Consider the following 20,588-nt stretch of genomic DNA (forward strand, 5'->3'; position numbering starts at 1 on the left):
ATGAATCTCCCAATTTTTTGGGCAAAGGTGAAAAAAAAAAAAAAAACATTAAAAATATTACCCGACGAATTAATAAGAAGTTCATTGGCTAAAGTGAAAGCATTCATCGGGCAAAGGTGTATTTTATGATTAAGGTTTGGGGTTCATCACTCAAAATGCAATAGTTTGTCGGGCAAAAGAGATATTTTGGCATGTTCAATTCCTTTGATACAGTTTGTGAAATTAATTTCAACATTCCAACTGTCAATGTAGCTGGTGTATACTCCAAGATGGCATATGCCAAAAATCATCCAAGTGAAACTTCTGGGATTAGTAACGAGACGAAATCTTTTGATGGTTAGAAATGAATCATCACGATTTAATGAATATTTAGCTCCCATTTTGATGATTGTTTATAACTACACTTCTCGATCCTAGAACAAGACAATGAATGAACCTGATCATCAATTTTAAATGTTTACAATATGCTTACCACAAATCTTATGTTCTACTTAATACAAATGTTTGTTGAATCTATTGTTTTGATGGAATATGCAATCTATGAAAGTAATTTCGACGATCCAACCATGAAACTTGTTTGAATATAGTATGAGATGGCATACGTCAAAAATCACCAACAACAATCTTTTAGGGATTAGGCTATTGGATGAAAGTTTGGATGGTTACAAATGTCTCATCATGATTTAATGGCTATACCACCTTTGATTTTAGTGATTGTTTACAAGGATGACCTTTTAACCGTTTGAAAATAAATATAAAAAAACTGAACAAATTGAATTTCTAGTGTTTAGTACTTTTATCAGGCAAGATTACATATTTCATTGGACAACAACACTATATTCGTTTAGCTACATAGTGAAAACTATTTTAAAAATCCCCTCCTAGGGACAGTGATAGGCGGCTGGCCACCATCTCGACGGTGATAGGCGGCTAGCCACCATCTCAATTAATACCTAGGCCTTTGAAGATTAAGAAATGACCCCTAGACCTTATTAGGCACCCGCCTAGACCTGCATAGGTACCCACATAGGTCGCAACTCTCACTTATACAAAAAATTAATAACTTTCATCTTACATTTTACTTTTTTTCAATAAAATGTAAGAGACTTGTTAAATACTCAAACGAATGCTCATTATATGCTTGTTTCCCATGTGCACAATATGTTTTAATACTCTATAATTTATATTTCATTTTCTTTTTGCAATGTATGTATCCCCATACAATTATGCATCTTTTTTTAAGTATAAATAGGCACTTATTTATATGACATATAATAAATTTACTTAACTTCGCCTAGCTCACCTAGGCCCCCACCTAGGCGTTAGACCCCAGTATGCCGCCCAACTAGCACCTAGCGTCTTTTAGAACCTTAATAGTAAATTGAATCATTTACATAGTCAGTTGGAGATGAACTCCTCATTTATTAAGGAGACAAGTTAATCACCACCCTGATTATCCAATCAAATCTATTTGATTAGATAATGTTGAAGAATTCACATCTAAAACTTTTGACGACTATTGCAAGTCTATTGGGGTTGAAGTTGAACATCCAGTACCTCATGTTCACACCCAAAACGGTCTGGCCTTCATTAAGTGTTTACAAATGATTGCTCGATCGTTGGTAATACGTACCAAGCTCCCAATCGCTGCTTGGGGCTATGCAATATTGCACACAACCATGTTGATCCGCCTGAGGCCTGTTGCGACACAACCATATAGCGCCTTTCAGTTCGTTACTGGATACAAACCCGACATATCGCACCTGCACGTTTTTTGTTATGCGGTTTATGTGCCGATTTCACCACCTTTACGTACAAACATAGGGCCTCAGCGAAGGATGGGAATCTATGTCGGATATGATTCTCCTTCGATTATTCATTACTTAGAACCCTTGACAAGCGATTTGTTTACCCCTCATTTCACAAATTGTCACTTCTATGAGACAATTTTCCCGTCGTTAAAGGGAGATAAGAACATCAATGTTCTTAAAGAACTACGTGAATTATCGTGGACGACTCCCACTTTGTCTCATTTAGATCCCCACGCTGCTCAATTTGAAACTGAAGTGCAGCACATATTAGATCTCCAGAGTATAGCTCAGAGTATGCCAGATGCTTTCATTGATCTAGCGCGAGTGACAAGATTACATATTCCAACTGCGAATGTGCCTGCAAAGATGAATGTACCAAATATACAATGGACTTTTCTACTAGAGGCTCGGGACGCCAACTTTGGTGATCCACGTACATTAGCAGCTAGTCAATCCTCTGCCTTTACACAAAAGCGTGGCAGACTTCTTAGTTCAAATGATTCATGTATCCGAAAAAGGAAACCCACGACACACTCCCCTGAAAAGCCTACCTTGAATCCGACTATTGCTTACTTATTTTATTCAACTCATGAGGAAATTTTAGATTATAGAAGCGTCCTAGAATAGACGAATCTACCTCCTGAGAATCATGGGATTTTGGTCTATTATGCTAGCTTAGTTAATGTGTGGTGTAGAAATGAGATGATCGTCGACGATACATTAGCATAAACAGTAGCTACTAATATCATGTTGAACGATGACATTAAACCCTGTTTCGTTGATGAATGTCGACGTAGAACCGATTGGTCAAACTGGAAACAAGCAATCCAAGTTAAACTTAATTCACTTACGAAACGTAAGGTGTTTGGACATGTAGCTCCTACTTCTCTACATGTGAAGCTCATTGGCTACAAATGGGTTTTCTTTTAGAAGCGTAATGAGAAGAATGAAATTGTGTGTTACAAAGCTCGTCTTATTGCGCAAGGCTTCTCACAACGCCCTAGGATTGACTATGACAAAACTTATTCACCCGTTATGGATGTGATTACTTTTTGCTACCTTATTATTTTGGTAATTTCCAAAAAATTGAGTATGCAGTTGATGGACGTACTAAATGTGTATCTCTATGGGGACCTTGATACAAAAATTTATATGAAAGTTCCCGAATGACTTACATTTACTGGATCAAATATTTCCAAACCCCGGAACACGCTCTCAATTCAGCTGAGGCGTTCACTCTACGGTTTGAAGCAATCCGAAAGAATGTGGTATAACTGTCTGAGTGAGTATTTAACTAGTCAGTGATATGTGAACAATGAATTATGCCTTTGTGTGTTCATTAAGAAGTCACATTTCGGTTTTGCGATAATTGCAGTATATGTCGATGACATAAACCTCATCTGAACTCCTGAAGAACTTGCGAGCACTGTCGCGCACCTGAAGTTGGAATTTGAGATGAAAGATCTAGGAAAGACTCGATTTTGTCTCGGTCTTGAGATAGAACACCGTTCGGATGGAATCTTAATACATCAATCGAACTACACCCAGAAGGTGTTGCACCGCTTTAACGAGGATAAAGTGAAGTCTTCGAGTACTCCTATGATCGTTTGATCGCTAGATTCAAAACAAGATCCCTTCCGTCCGAATGATGATGATGAAGAGATTTTGGAGCCTGAAGTTCCTTATCTAAGTGCGATAGGCGCTTTATTGTACTTAGCTCAATACATTAGACCCGACATCTCCTTCGCTGTTAATCTTTTGGCAAGATATAGTAATGCACCAACACACAGACACTGGACTAGTGTTAAAGACATTTTCCGCTACCTTAAGGGTACTACGGATTTGAGCTTGTTCTATCCCTACGAATCCTCGAGTGATGCCGCACTCTCTTATCTCGAGTCGATTCTTGCCTTGTTGGTTATGTTGACACATGATACTTATCTGATCCACATAAGGTGTGTTTTCAAACGGGTTATGTCTTTACAGTTTAAGGCACCGCAATCTCTTGGAGGTCAAGTAAATAGACCTTAGTTGCCACTTCGTCTAACCATGCTGAAATTCTCACCTTACATGAAGCAACTTTTGTTGAAAGTAGTTATGGGCGATATTCGAAGCTCTTGCGATCTTTACCCCATCGTTGATGTCCCAACGACAATCTATGAAGACAACGCAGCATGCATCGAACCTCTCAAGAAGGGTTACATCAAGGGAGACAACACCAAGCACATTGCACCGAAGTTCTTCATCTCACATCAACAACAAGAGCATTAGAAGATTGAAGTCTCACAAATCCGTTCACAAGACAATCTAACCAACCTCTTTACCAATCACTACTGAAGGAAACGTTTCAAAGGCTTGTTCAAGGAATTGGTATGCGTAAACTTTCTGAGTTGTAACATTATTAGTTCTCTTTGGAATTGTGTCAAGCTCAGGGGGAGTATCCTGAAGTATACTTGCTTGATCTTAATGTACTCTTTTTTCCTACGAATTGGAGCATTTTTTCCACTGGGTTTTTGCTACCTAACAATGTTTTGATGAGGCACTCACCTTGGGTTGATCATATCCCTAATGACGTCTTGTAGATGTTTCTTTTGACTTTGCATTACTCGCACATTTTTCCTTAGACTATGGGCTAGTTTGGTATTGCTGTGCTTTGAAAAAAAATTGTTTCTACTGTGTTGTGAGAATAAGCTCATTTTTACAGCTTCATGTTTTCAGCTTTTTTTCACCCAAAACTGTGAAAATAAGCTATTTTTAAGTGTTTACCAAACACATTTTTGACCTCAGCTTTTTTGATACGCACTTTTTATAAAAGCACCTCAGTACCAAACCAGTACTATGGATTTTGTCCCGACTCGGGTTTTTGCCAGACTTACTTCCTTATGCAATTTCCTACCTTATTGAGAATAGCGTTGTTCCCACAATCATTGCCGACGAGTCGACTTCCTCAACTTCTACATGATGCTGAATTTACACACTCAAGGGGGAGTGTTATAAACTTCTTATTTAAGTGTGATTGTGTAAATCCTAGATTAGATTTGATTCTAGTTATTCTTTCATATATGGACTTGTATTCCTTGGGGATGAAGGATTTCTTCTCCCTCTTATTACTATAAATAAAGGCACTATGTAGGGGAAATAACACACACGTTCCTCTACATAATTCTACAAACACATCTCTTTCTACTCTCTCTCTCTCTTTGCCGCCAACCCCTGTTCCCTTGTCAGATAAAATAGACTACAACAATTGTTTTATTTTAAAATCTTAGTTAGGGAGAAGTAATTTTAGGATTATGAATGATTCACCTTTTTTGCCTTCTACCTTTTAACGATTCACCTTTTAATGCATTGATCATTGCTTTTTTTATTTTTTATTTTTTAAGTACGTCGATATTTTTACACTAAGAGGAGGGGGAGGTTCGGCAAAGCCACAAAATGGGCAACCTAATTTGATATCGAATTCACCATCCACGAGATTCAAACCTAAGACCTCTCACTTCTAAGTGAAAAGAAATACTACCAAATTGTAGTACTAAGTGGCTACATTCTTCGTTGCATTAAGTGGCTTTCCACACCATACCAGCATACCCATAATAAAAATGAAAAGACTTTCAGTAGGAACTCAAGTTTCTCGGCCAGGCGAAATTCAGGTCTTATGTCAGTTTCAGCTTTTCACATTGTGACTTTTCTCATTTACAAAGCATTCCCACTTTTTTTTTTCTACCAAATGTTTAACCCCACAAAACCTAAATTGTAAGCATTTTTTCAACCCCTAACAAGTTATGTCAATATCAGCCTCAATTTCCCTAATGTTGTCTATTAGAATTAATATTTGAACCACAATATATTCGTCATTCAATGAAGCTTCCACAAACCATTTCAAAATAAAGCATTTGGAAAAGAAAACAACCCAAAAGTCAAAAGTCTAGCCGTGCAACTTGTGCTACCGCGTCTAGACTCTAAAATTTTCCAACATTTCACCATCAAACACCACCACAAGAACAAAATCACAATTTCCATGAAACTCATCACCCTTTCCATTTCCAATTATATATCTTCGGCCACCACTTTTGCGTCTTTTAACTTCGTCAACATGGCTTCTCCGAAAGAACAAGTCAAGCCTTTAGCCCCAGCAAACTCACACCATCTCCGCAGTGATGAAGAGCAAGTCGTCTCATTGCACATAAAGCTCGGGCAAAGAAAATACATACAATGTTGCGGCTGTGTCTCTGCCGTGTTCTTAATCATAGCTGTAACAGCCATAGTCCTCGGATTCACCATGTTTCACGTAAAGGATCCGAAGATCAAGATGAACGAGGTCACAGTCCAACGGCTGGAGTTTTCCAACGGAACCCTACGTACGGATACTAATATAACACTTCTTGCGGATGTCTCCATCAAGAACCCTAACGTGGCATCTTTCAAGTATAGCAATGCCACCACTATGGTTTACTACAGGGGGACGGAGGTCGGCGAAGCGAGGACTCCGGCGGGAGTGGCAAAGTCGAGGCGGACGTCGAGGATGAATGTTACGGTGGATATTGTTCCTGGGAAGATCTTGGGCGTGCCGGGGTTCATGAGTGAGGTGGTTACAGGGGAATTGACCATGACGACTTATACGAGTATTCAGGGTACGGTGAAAGTCGCCACGGTCAAGAAAAATGTAGTGGTTGAATTGAATTGTACCGTGAGCTACAATTTTTCAAGCGGGAAGATTCAAGGAGAATATTGCAAACGGAGGGCTCGTCTTTAATGATTAGGATTCATAGGTACAATTTTTCAAGCGGGAAGATTCAAGGAGAAGATTGCAAATGCAGGGTTCGTCTTTAATGATTAGGATTCATTTTTGTTGTACTTTTTTCGGCTGAAAATTGGATCAAGTTAATCTTATACCAACAGGATCCTCCTTAAGAGGATCCCAGGAATCTTTGAACTGTGTCTGTTTATCATACATCGTGCGGTCAGTTTTTGTTAGGTACTGTTTGTGTGCAATTTTATGTAAAAAAAAAAAATATAAATAATTTCTAACCGTACGATGTATGATAAATAGACACGATTCACGGATCCTTAGGATCACCCAGGATCCTCACAAAGAGAATCCGGAGTGGAAATCCGGATTCAATCTTATAGGTGAGTATATATGTGTTATACTTTTGTAATTTATTAATTCTGTCAAATAGTAATATAGAAACACAAGCTGCAGAAAGAGCAGTCGTATGGAAGTTGTAGCCTTTCCATGATAATTGGCAATCATCAAAAAGAGTTTTATGTTAATTGATAATGCCAGAATTTACATTACATGTTGGTCTAGTTATACGCACCAAATGTACTACAGAAAATATACAAAAGTTTGTCTAATTATACATTACATGTTGGTCTAATTATACGCACCAAGTCTCCAGGCCATATTTTTCACGAAAATGTATAAATTTCGTTTGAAGCAAGGAGGTTGCCTTCGTTTTTCCTCTCAAAATACAATAAACTACTAGTGTATATTGGAGATTGAAAAAATATTGTCAGGGCAAACTTTTTAGCGCTAACTAAAGAAGGACTAGGGGTGGAATTTTTTCCCGAACCATCTCGAACCCATCCCGAAATTTGACCGAAAAATGCCAGAACCGAATTTCCCTAAAAATTCAGTAACCGAAACCGAACCCATCCCGAAAGTTTCAGTTTGGGATTCGGCCACATCTTTGAAAGCGTTCGGTAATCCCAAACCGAACCGAATATTATATATATATATATATATATTTATTTTTAATTTATAATTAGAAATTACTTGGACCGTTGGATTGGTTAAGATCTAATCCAACCGTCCTTGGAGTTAGGTCATTTGTGGTCTCTCAGTCGCTCACTCTCACAGTCTCACACTTAATCTCCCAAAGTTGCTCGTGCTCTCGCTGCTCCGCACCTCCATCAACTCACGCTGCTCCTTCCGTCCTCCGTCCACTTCAATGGCGCTCATCCAGCCGGCCACATACACAGAGACGCAGACGCTGGAAGAAGCGAATCCGACACCAATCGAGTCCTAAAATCCAGGTAAGGGTTTCTGATTTTCACTAGGGTTTTGTTCTTTAGTGTTTAAGTTAAATTTCATGTTGATTAATTTGATTTTCATTGGGGTTTTGTCGAATGTGTAAGGGTTTGAGGACTGTGGGTTTCGAATTAGGGTGGGTAAGTTTAGGACCTGCATGTAGGATATCTAAGGGACTGTGGGTTTCAAATTAGGGTGGGTAAGTGCAGGGCTTTGCGATAAAAGCTGCATCATATATTGTTTTATTTTATGTACTCGCTGTTTTTAAGTACCCTTAAACCCAAATTTATCTCAACATATGGAAAATCAGTTTTGCCTAAACAATTGTGAAACTATCGGATATCCTTTTCATAAATTTGACTATGCTCTGCATGCTTATTGAGTTATTTCATTCCAAACTATAACTAAAATAGTTTTATTCTTATGACAAACAAGTTATTTCTCAATCCGTTTGAAGTTTGAACACTACAAAACCACTTTGAAATCTTTTTTTTTAAAAGAAAAAAAAAACCAAAACACCACTTTAAAATCTTTTTCAAAAGAAAAAAACCAACATACATCTTCAGTGTCATACATGAACTATTGTTTTTATGCATAATAATAGGCAATCATATAATGAAACTAATATCTAAGAGCAAGTGTGAGTTCCCTACTACATTTGTTACTGTTTTATCAAAGCATTTTCATCAAAGCACACCGTAGCTATTCAGCCTATTCTCTTATTGCCAACTGTGCAACATGTTAGTTTCCTACTGCACTTGTTTGATATACAAGTGTTTATAGATCAGTTTATGGAATGTGCACTCTATCAGTTTATGGTTGTGATATATATGTGTTTGATCAGTATACGAGATATATGAATATTATATATATGCTGAACTGTGGTTGTAATATATTATTATGAAATGCCACCTCCTCCACCACCTTAAGCTCAACGTCGCTCATCACTACCTCCGCGACTACCCATTTCAAGAGCATCTACACCAACACAAAGGAAGGTTCAATTATCAACAAGAGGAAGGGGTCCACCATCAACGGCAACGGGTCATTCATCAACAAGGGGAAGGGGCCGAAGGGGCAAAAGGGAATGAACTTACTTAAGCTTCATTTTGGTTGCATGCACTTTTTTGCTTATAAACTATGTTTTTCTTTTGGTTTGTAACTTAATCCAAATTCATTCGGAAGTTTGGTTTGTAAAACTTAACTTATTTCATTTTGGTTGCATGCACTTTTAATTAACTAGTTTGGTACACAATTGTGAACTTAAGCTTAACTTATTAGTTGTTGCTTGCTTGGTATGAAAATTGAAATTATAAGATGAAATTGTGGTGAACTTTGATTGAATTGAATTTATTTATGTGATTGTGAAACTGAAACAGGTGGGTTGTGCGGGCAGTGGGCTGCAAGCCTGCAATTGTTAATTTTTTTTTTCCTGAAAAATGGGTGGGCTTACTTGTTAAAGAGCTTAAAATTGTAAAATGTTTAAAAAGCCCAACATTTTGGGCTTCAAGGCCCAATCCTGAAGTTTCCCGAAAATCCCAAAACACTTTCGAGAATCCTGAATTTCAGGAAATGAATAGTTTCGGTTCGGTTTTGGGATATAAAATCTCATCCCGAAATGTTTTGGTTTGGGATTCGGGTTAGGGGTTTCGGTTCAGGATCCCAACCCGAACCAGCCCTAAGAAAAACTGAGGCCCTCTCCTGATCAGTTCCGTGAGGAACTTGCGGATCAATTAACCCATGGTACAAATCCAAGGGTCAAAAGTTATTTTTGTTTTAATTTGTTTCACGCTAGGTGGCCTTCTCTCTTTTTATGCTGCTATCTTTTCTTCTCCTTCTCTTTCCCATGTCTGCAAATTCTTGCTCTATATACTCAAATTTCTGCAGCCCAACCATAAGGAAAGAGGATGGGAGAAAGAACCTTGAAGAGTGGTGAGAGAGATGGCGATTACTGAGATCGGAATGCGATTGATTTCTTTGGAATCGGATTTCAATTGGACTTGTTCTCGTATCCTATAACAAAAAATCACCATTCTAATCAGACATAGCAATAACTTGCAGTGTTTGGTTGCCGGAAAAATCCAAGGAAACTCAAAATCTCAAACCAGTCATAGAATTTCAAAACTTTGGAAATTTCATTAATTAATTAGCAACGAAACAAAGCATAAGAGGGAAATTGAACGAAGATTGTGCCTTCGGAGGCGAGCGAGAGTTGACATGGCCGTGAAGGGTGGGACTTTTGGGAAGACAAAACTGAGAAGGAAGAAACATATGCTGTTATTGTACCAGCGTCTACATTCAATTGATCTGCTAAATCCCCATGAGACTGATCCGAAGAGGATCTCAGTCCACTAAACATGGCCTGAAGACTTTTTTTTTTTTTTTTTTTGGTTCAAAGGCCTGAAGACTTGAATGATGCCATTTGTCTTCGAGAGAGTATCCTCGTCGGATTCTCTTTATGAGGATTTTGGGATTCTTCAATCACATTCATTAATATATATCGTGCAGTCAATTTTTGTCAGGTACTGTTTATATTCAATTTTAAAAACAAAAATTTACAATTGATTTCTAATTGCACAATGTATGATGAACATATATGATTAGAGGATCTCCAAGATCCTCATAGAAAAGATCCTCCTGGTTTGTCTTCGATAAACTGGTAAGTGGGGACCATTTTTTGCCTAACTTTTGACAAGTTTGACTCCTATATATTATATATACTAAAACTCAGTTGAGTTTTAGCACTATTTAGAAATAGTAAAAGGGCGGAACTGCCCCTGGGTCAATCTTTTGTTTTCCTTTGTTTGGCTTGCTTCGTACCCTAAAAAGACGTTTTTGCCCGTGTTGTCCGCATGTCCGCCATCTTTATTCTCTTAACTTTGAGAGTCTTATTCCCCATTAGAGCATTTCTCTGTTGGTTTGCTTTCTTGATTTCTGCTCTACCCTTTTGGTATTGCCCATTGTTTTTTCAAATCCTTAATTCTCTCCGATATTCTATTCTTTGTTTCGTGGGAAGAGTTCCTGATTTCGTGGATTTTCTTTGTGATCTCTGCTTTGACAGCCGTTCTACATCTATTTAAACCTAGGGTTTTTTTAGGAGACTCACAAAAGTGGTTTCCAAAGTTGCGATCAGGGGGCCAAGAATTCACAGTGTTAGTCTTTTTTGCCGTATGAGATTTCTGGGTTATGGCCGGATTTTTGGCCGATTTCCAGCCCGTTTGGTCGCGGCCTGTCATCAGATCGCTGTGGAACAGATGTTATTCAGCTAAGGTGTATTTTACAATGGTTGCCTTTCAATTTTTATTTTGGATTTTTGCTAATTTGGATAAAACCCTGACGATTTCGCTCTCTTTATACATTTATGTATATCTAAGTATTCATAAATAACATGCGCGCACGCGTACACATGCTTTCGTTGTGCTGTCAGTTGTGGTGCTTTATTGGGCTTTCTTGGCTAAAAGAGTATTTTTGGTTGCTCAGTTAATAAATCTAAGATTTGTTAGCACCTGTGACGCTGCTGTTATATTTTGGGTACACTTTCTGTCCTTCTGCTTTTTTCCAGTTTGGGGATGCAATGATAATTGTTGGATTAAAATGGATTTGTATTTTTTGGGAAGAAATGAGAGGAGTCATTGGAATTTTAGAAAGCTTTGTCTTTCTGCCTTTTATGTGACAAAGGGAATACGAACAGGGAGAGGAAGAGAGAAAACATTAGTTTAGATTGCAATTTTAAAAGTTTTTATGCTGTTAGTGTTGGAACCCATGTATTTTGTTGGGAAATTGATAATATGTAAAGTTATTAGAATTTTGAAAAGCTTTGCCTTTCTCGGTTTTATCTGCCAACGGGAACACAACTCTTACTTATATGATTTCAAGTTTTTCCTTTAGAAATTCAAGCTCTGTTGAATACTTGAGGTGTAAGAGTCTGTTTAGGATATTTTCAAGTTTTTATGATTCCTGAAAAAAAAAACATGCCTAAGAGTAATTATATTTTAATTTTTATTGAATTTAGTAGCCATCTTTAGGTTTTTTGCTTTGATTTGAAGAATTTCTTACCCAGGATTTGATCCTAGCTATTGATAAGAGTCAGGTTTTATAACTCAAACCGTTTCCAATAACCATTCGGTAATAGGATGAAGTTCATACATATAAAGGTGGTTTCCTAAACAATGACATCAAATTTTGAAGTAAAAAAAAATCTAATAACATTACTATACTTTCAGTTTGATTCAATGACATCAAATTTTGACGGAAGAAAAAAGTTTTTTTTGTTTTGATTTTACAAAACTCACTGATTTACTCATCTAATTCTCAAATTTTCAGTCTTTTTAATGAATAGTTTGGTATTTGGACAGCTTTGATCTTTCATTTCAAATATGTGATTTTGTCTAATTCTTTCTGATCCTCAATTTCTATTGTTGTTTACGGTTTAATGGACATTCTTGAATGAGTTTGGTTAACACCAAACAAATGGTATGTGTCATATTTTTCTCTTTCTATTCCTTTACTTTCATTCAGAGTTTTGTTTGAATGCATCATTTTCACAAGCCCTTATACACCTTTGATTCAAGCTTCATCATTCTTCAAATACCTATATATATTATGCTCGCATGTTTGTAATCCCGTAGCAACGCGCGGACACTATTTCTAATCTATACTATGATATATATGATCATCTAGAATTTTGACTCGCAATCCCAAATGACATTTATAAATAATTGAGTGGTTAAATAGGCTACATGAATTATGCCACTACTTCAACTCTCACTTACGTCCAAGAGAGCTTTAGGTACAATGAATACATTTTGAAATTTGATCATAAAATGATCAATTAAATTGTAGTTGTGTTGTTTTTAAGTTATCGTTGTGTCGTCAATAGATGATCAATATATTATCGTTACTGGGAAAAAAAATGATCATTTTTGCAAACTAAATATCAAAATATGTTTATTATAGCTAATTCTCCAACTTTTTAGTGTATTTTTTTGTGAAAGCAGTCACACCCCACATGGACGGAGCAAATGAAGGCCCACTAGGGGCAGTTGCCCCCACTCAAGTAATTCATGGTTAAGCTGCATACTGCAATTATATAAACACTTGTTATCTTTAAAGAAATATGTGTCTAACATCAAGCATACATTCATATTACTTCTACACTATGTCAAATATAATATGAGCAAAAATGCTCTTGTTCTGTCATTGAAACCAAAAAAACCCCTCTTTTGCCTCTCATGTTTAATATTTTTCCATCAATTTGCCACTTTCCACCACTACATTGAAATTTTTGTAACCTTAGAATTGTGATACATCATCATCTAAAATCATCATATTATTATATTAGGTATAAATTATATTATAATAAGATTTTCTTAGTTGTTTTTCAAGTTGCCCCTAAAACACTACTAGAAATAATTTCTAACTCCGTCTCTAAAGCACCACACGCAGCTATTGCATGCAAGATTGGCTTCAACATTAAATGTCAAGCGTATGGCTCTCAGTTGATGAATCCCCAGCGTATGGCCTTTTATATCTTTCAATGTGAAATTATAGCCTTCTAAGTTGATGAATTTCAAAGTGCCTAGAGAAAAGCATTGGAATTCCACCAGAAAATTTTACTACAACATTAATACACGCTTTTGGTTGGTGTTTAATTTCATCTAAGAATGGAAAAGTACCAAATTTGCAAGTGGCTTATAATTTATTTGGTTAAAAGAATTCAGGTTTACACATGAGGTCTTGTGTTCAACTACTTTCAATATGATATCAAAAATCTTACAAGAGATTTTGAGCTTTTGTAGTTATAAGCATTCATCTCTGCAAAATCATTAATGAGGCTGAAATAGTAGTTCGACGAGTGTTTGTAACAAATTTTTTTTTTTTAATTCAACACATTTAAAGTGTCACACCTTGATCCGGAATGTCCACTAGGACTCCGAATCGAGCTGTGCTGACCGACACCTGGGAGGTGACAAAGCCATAAAGTGTGATGATGTGTAAAATGTGAATCAATTTAAACCTAAAAGTGCCTAAGTATACGAGTGCGTGGTGAGTGGGCATGGACCCATTTCACACGTGATTACAGAGCATAAGTAAAGTACAATAAAGTAAGATAATGATTATACCATCATAGGAAGCCACCTGTACTGGGATATGCCATGAATCCTCGTCGATACAGAAACTTTGGTACAAGAACCTGGAGGGATGCAAAATAGAAAACGTGAGTGGGCCAAAAACAAAGCTTTCAAAAACCATTTCTCTTTCCAAAAATAATAATAAACCCTCACTGCAAAACCCATATAGTTTCCTAGAATATAGAATACATATCTATATCGAAACCATACTCAGAATAGCAAAATCCACATGTATGCTATGCCAAATATCTCAACATAATGAAATAAGTAAACCAGATGAAGAAAATCAATGAAAACTAATATGTCAGCCGGATCCACCTATTGTGGCCCATACAGCTGAACCTATAGCTCATCAACTATCCCTACACACGAGTCGGAACCACCTACAGTGGTCTGTACGACATGACTGGGTGTAAATAAGTACATTCAAGTGCTACGATCACGTGAAGACTGTGCGAATAATCACGGGTCACCTACGAGTCGGAACCATCTATAGTAGTCTGTATGACAAGACTGTGCACCTAACTTGGATCCAAGCTGAGCATGCGGTGCGGGAGGTGAACATCACATGAAGGATTGTGCCCTAGCCACGTGCGGAAACATTAACACCGTGGTGCAGGTTTACGAGCTCTAAATACATCAAATGTAATCATAACCATGCAACTCACATCCACAATCTATAACTCACATGGAACTTACCTGAGCGTCCGCAACATCCACAACACATATGCAACTACTAAATGCATATACCAAAGTGTAATGCAATTGACGTGATATTCAAGAATGTAAAACCCTTTTTAAAGCAATTTCTGGGAAATGTAAAGCATATATACATATATATATACAAAAAACCAAAGGCCCACTCACCTAGAGTCCGCGCTACGACTCCCTAACATAAATATCGAGACGTCACGAACAATCAGTGCCTAGAACAATTATTAAACCACACCTTAGAATCCTTATCAATAGAACACGTAAAACACACCCCTAAGGACGTTGTAGAATGATTTGAGACCAATTGACTAAAAGTCAACCGTCGGTCAAAGATCGACGGTAGGGTCCACAACCCTACGTAACTCAATCCAGAATATCCGAATATCAGATTTCTGATCCGTAACTTCCCAAGATTCACATTAAGCTTCTAGAACAACATACTAAATTTTCATTACGATCCAACGACTGGATCTCCGCCAATTGAAATTTCAAGTGGCGGTTAACGTTTTATCTTATAAACATACAAATCCAATTCGGGAAGATCCATACGTCGGATTCCCGATCAATAAGTCAATAAGTTCTTATGATCCTCTAATATTATGTACTAAACATATTAAAGTTTGGTGACGATCCAACGATCGGATCGTTGATTCATATTTTTACCAAGTAACGTACCTTAATCAAACTAGATTCACAATAATCCATTCACATCATAAGGACATCAACTATGAATTCAAAGCATCTAATAGGACTTAGAACGACATCGTCAGTCCTCTAGCCACGCGCTGCCACGGGTGGCGGTCGGTCGCCCTGACTCGTTGAAACATTCAACTATTTCTAAAAATTACCAAAATTTATAGGAATGAAGATCTTAATGAATGGAGCAACTTTCATACTTGTGACTAAGGCCAATTTGGCCTAGAAAGTCCCAATTTATCTCAAATCGTACGGAAACCCTTGAATTTAGGTGTGTTCAATTCGACCTCAAACCAACTTCGACACCCCAAAACTTGTTTGCCCTTTGTTCCAAACCTCAAGGGAAGCCTAAAGGTGGTGGAGATGGATGTGGTTAGCTTCAGATTTAGGTGGATCGAACCCAAAACCACCGCACCCCATCGTGCGGGTTCTCCCATTTTCAAAGCCAAATCTCTTGATTTTTGGGGTGTAATAGGAAGAGGGAAGATCATGGTGAGTTTTACAAGGGTTGGTTTGATGTGATTCACCGAAAAATGGGCTAAAACCCGTCGAAAATGACAAGAAAACCGACTGGGTCGGGTTACTAGTTTGCAAGTCAGTGATCCCCCGCTCCCCCTTCCTCTCCTTTCCCCTCATTTCTTTTCTCCCCCATTGGTCACCTTCTTCCTTCCTTTCCTCCTTTTCTCTTCATTCCTTTTCATCGCAGCCGTCCATCTTTCATTCTCTTTTCTTTTCTTCCATCTCAGCCACACACGTGGCACCATCTGATTATTCCACAAAATCTGGAGCATTCTAGTGAGGACCAAATTTACAATAATACCCCTAACTTTGGACGTTAATAACTCCTTCCTTATAACTCCAAATCGCGAATGGTTTGTGCCTACATGTCCGTAAGGCCGAGATCTATCCAAATATGTCAAGAAACACGACAAAATATACAAGAATCACATATGTCCTCGAAAATTACGCTTTGCCCCTAGGGCATTTTCGTAATTCCGCGTATTAAAATTATAAAAACCATAATTTTTAGGGACGGGCTGTTACATAAAGTGTTTCGTGCAATCTTTGGTTAATATCCAATGAAAGTTAATACTAGTCAAATTAACCATACGACAGAAAGTGACTACAGATGTGCAAAGTCAGACCTTAGAATAATGGGTGAGACCAAAAAAGTTGTACTAACTTACAAATGTGCATGAGTCACTACCTGAAAATTGGGAAAACCATCAAATATTATTGTAAATTTGTACAAGGAAAAAAAATTCAAAGAACGTCAGCTACAAACAATTTTACTCAAAGGATGGGACAATAATTATACTACGTTAGATTGAAGTTCATTTGTGTTGTAAGGTCACCTTGGTTTAAAAGGCTTGTTGCGTAAAACTCTCTCCCACTCTCTCTCTTAGAAAACCACCCTAAACTTTTTCCTTTTCCAGCCGCTAACCTCTCCTTTTCGTTGGGGTTGGTGGCAACCAAAATATTTCAGCATGCTTTTCTCTTTCCCCAGGCCTTTCTTTTTTTTTTCTCTTTATTTTGGCTTTTACTTTCGGCTGCCGCTTCTCAAAACGTATGTCTGAGTGCCTTCTGAACTTTGTCTCAGTTAGCTCTGAGCTTGTCTTAGATCTAGAATTTATGCCTTCTACCGATCACCAAAATCTGTTCTTCACCGCGAGTCCTCACACACCTACGCCTGCTATTCAGCTCATCAGGTGCCTCGTCGAAGATTCTCCGACAGGACATTTTGGTGGTTGGTAGCTTTTAAAGTGCAATTAGCATTATTTGGTAGGACTATGAGAGTACTCACAGCGTGGGTGGCTTGTCTACCTCCATTTTTCATTCATTCATTTTTTTCGTTGGTCCTTCTTCTAGGTGCAACTTTGTGATGATGGTGCGACTGACTTGGTAGTGGTAGCTGCTTCCCTTTTATAGTTTTAGAGTTTTTTTTGTTTATGTGTTGTTGTGGGTTGCCTTGCCTCTTACGTGCCTATTTCATTGTAATTTGTTTATGTGGAATTGAGTTTTTGCTTGGTTGTGGACTCACTTTTTGAGGTGTCCTTCCCTTGTGCTAGCTGACTCTGTTAATAAAATCTACACAACAACAAAAGCTTGTTACTGATAGGAGCATATTTATGCTATTTAGTTATATTGTTTCCTTGCATTTAGTTACTTAATTACTATCTATTTTAGTCTTTTAAGCTATTTTCATATGTTTTCTGGTCCTAATGGCAAAAGGAGCAAGAAAGTGCATTTTGAGGCTATTTGGAGCAATTTTGGGCATGGATTGGATAGCTTAACTATGGAGCAATGTGGATGGACGAAATTGAAGTCAAGAGATGCTAGGAAAGGCTAAAAATCTGGAGAAAGAAGTCCAAATGCAAAGAAGATAAGGAAAGAGCAAGAAATAAGGAACCTTATCCAAATTTCCTTATCTTATCCAACCTTATCCAACCTTATCTTATCTTATCCTATCCTAATCTTTTCCTACCTTAATTCCAACTTCAAAGAGGACTCATTTTCACATTAAATCACCTAAATATCAAGTTCTAGAAGCCCTATTTTCGTGCATTAAGTGTATGCCACATGTAACCCTTCTAGAAGTTCTAGAATCTGCCACAAGGACCATTCATTGTCCTCCTTGGACTCTGATTGAAAGTATCCTTGTTCTTTGGTGATTTGGAGTCCTAATTCCTCTCCTTTTCAGCCCAAATTCGTGCCTTCCCTTCACCCTATAAATACATGATGCCACAACACTCATAAACCACCACCCTCTACCACAAATTCACACCACACCATCCACCACACCTCAAGAGCCTAAATTCACACAAATCCCCATTGTGCGCAGCAAGGAAGGAAGGAGGAGCCACCTGGAGTGTTTCTAGGTGTATTCTATCTTTGTTTTTAATGTTTAAGTTTAATTATCTTTGTTTTGCGAACATGAGGAGCTAAACTTGTTTTAGCTAGAGGAGACTTTGAAACCATGATTATATTTGCAATATGAATTGATTACTTTCAGTTGTGATTTCATAAATCGTGAATATAATTTACTTAACTTTTTGATTAAGAACTTATTCTTGTGTGTTGATTAAGAGGGCTCGCTTAGTTTGCATGCATGAATTTGATGCTAAAATATAAGTGAGTTTCACCTAATCGTTATGAACTTATATTTATAAGTAGTGGAGGTTGCTAGTCACAATCGTGTTAAGTACATTCCTGGCAGGAGTATCATGTTGTTCATAGTTACGAATGCCTTGTCAATGCTTATGATTTTCACAAAGCTTAATGATCTTTGATTGTATCTCTATTATGTTGTTCATGTAGGGAGCTATTGAAGAATAATTTGGTTGCCGATGCGTATTCCATCCAATTCAATGACTTAAGGAAAATCTGAGGGTTAATTAGTGATGTTCACGGTTAATCTGGGGTGTTGAGGTTCATGGTTTATTGGAAAAGCAACTGGAAATCAATTTGTATGCAAGTGTGTCATGTGTGGAGAAGGACCCTCTAGCTAGCTTATCACCCATATTTTTCCCTAATTTCATCCAAAGTTGTTTAAGTCTTTAAATCTGTTTGTTTTTACTTTAATTTCGTCCAAATCAATCTCCCCTTTAATTAAGTGTGTTAGATTAGTTAGAAACGTGTTCAAATCTGTCCAATTTAGTGTTTTGAGTCTTAATAGTCTAAAATTCGTCCAAATAACTACTTAGAGTCTGTTGCGAGTCTATTTAACTTAGTTTGTGTGTTTTGAGTCTTTTTAGTTTGTTTTGAGTCATATAAGTCTAGTTAATTGTTTTTAAGTTTTGTTTTGTGTTTTTAAGTCAGTTTAGAGTAGATTAGCATCCCTTCTAATCCCTGACCTTAAACGATCCCTACTTTCATATACTACAATCATAGGGTTTTAATTTGAGTGTTAGAATATTTCACATCAGTTACATAGGCTAAGTGCAATCGCGTTACCTGCAAAAGTGGCATTAGTTCTCATCAATAGTTTTTCTTGTTTTTTCTTTTTAATTTCACTACAGTTCGTGTGTGTTATAGCAATAAGTACATATGCTATCTACGTGGATAGGTTATTTGTGTCTTAGTGTGTGCTAGAATGTGAGTATAATAGTGAGAGTTAGAAACCGATCATAATATTTCAAACTGATATGAAAAGGTTTTGTTGAAGACTTTAAAGTTGTCCTAATCAAATTAGGATTGAATCTTTAATTAAATTCTTATTCTAAGCACTGGTAATTTGATTGGAATTGTGTGTTAGTTTCCTACACTGATTTGAATAGGAAAATCACTAGGATTGTTTCAACATAAATAGTGGTCACTGCTCTCACAGAACTTAGACCTTGTAAGTTGAACATATCATTTTTGTAAGAGATGAGAAACTTACTATTGAAGACGAATATGATCGACTTTATCTTCTTCTATTTTGAAAGGTCAGACTATTCTTACACTGTGCTAAAATTCATGCATGTGAGTAACTAGCTAGCTAGAAAGGTTATGTACGGTAGTAGAAGTACTTCTTGGGACTTTTACTTGCAATCACTAATCAAGCGAGAAGATTGATATCTTGTATCTTCATAGAGAGATAGATTTATATGAAATGGGTTCATTGCTACTTGCTGTCTTGTATTTAATAATACATTATCAAGTGTAAATTTTTATCTACATAGCTATGTATTATTAGATTGAGCCACCATGTAACGGTGACATGTTCCTTGTAAGTTGCTAAGTATTATCTAATGGATATAGTATTTCACTGCAGTTTGTTTGCATTCATCTTCAACTAAGCAAATGACTAAATTTTGCATTAGTTATATTTGCTGAGATATCAAATTTAAAACGAATGAGGATCCTCAAATCGTGTCCATTTATCGTACATTGTGCGACCAGAAATCATTTTAAAAACTTTTACTTTAAATTAAATATGAATAGTACTTGACGAAAACTGGTCACACGATATACGATGAACCGACACGATTTGAGGATCCCCATGATCCCTCGTAATGAGGGTCTGGAGAGGATCCTCTGCAGATTTTAAACATGAAATTTAAATTTGAAAGCTTATGTGGCATTGTGACCTTTTATGAATTTTGTTCTTCACCCGACATGTCAAAATTAAACTATTATTTATTATATTATTTACTTTTTATAATTATTTTTAAAATACATTTTAAATAATGAAAATGTTGCGGTCCTATCGGATTAGGA

General features: G+C 37.0%; 1 protein-coding gene across 1 annotated transcript; it reads left to right on the forward strand.

The window, feature by feature from the left end:
• The first annotated feature begins 5,812 nt into the window (after positions 1-5,812).
• Positions 5,813-7,367, forward strand: LOC137713984 (late embryogenesis abundant protein At1g64065-like). The gene has a single exon (XM_068453345.1). It carries the CDS (start codon positions 5,830-5,832, stop codon positions 6,562-6,564), a length of 735 nt encoding a protein of 244 aa, XP_068309446.1. The 5' UTR covers positions 5,813-5,829; the 3' UTR covers positions 6,565-7,367.
• The last annotated feature ends 13,221 nt before the right edge of the window (positions 7,368-20,588 follow it).

This window comes from Pyrus communis, chromosome 13, assembly GCF_963583255.1.
Source record: "Pyrus communis chromosome 13, drPyrComm1.1, whole genome shotgun sequence".
Lineage (NCBI taxonomy): Eukaryota > Viridiplantae > Streptophyta > Magnoliopsida > Rosales > Rosaceae > Pyrus > Pyrus communis.

What these genes read in the sequence shown, in the direction of transcription:
- LOC137713984 (XM_068453345.1), top strand. Translation starts at nt 5,830, where the DNA reads ATGAAACTCATCACCCTTTCCATTTCCAATTATATATCTTCGGCCACC.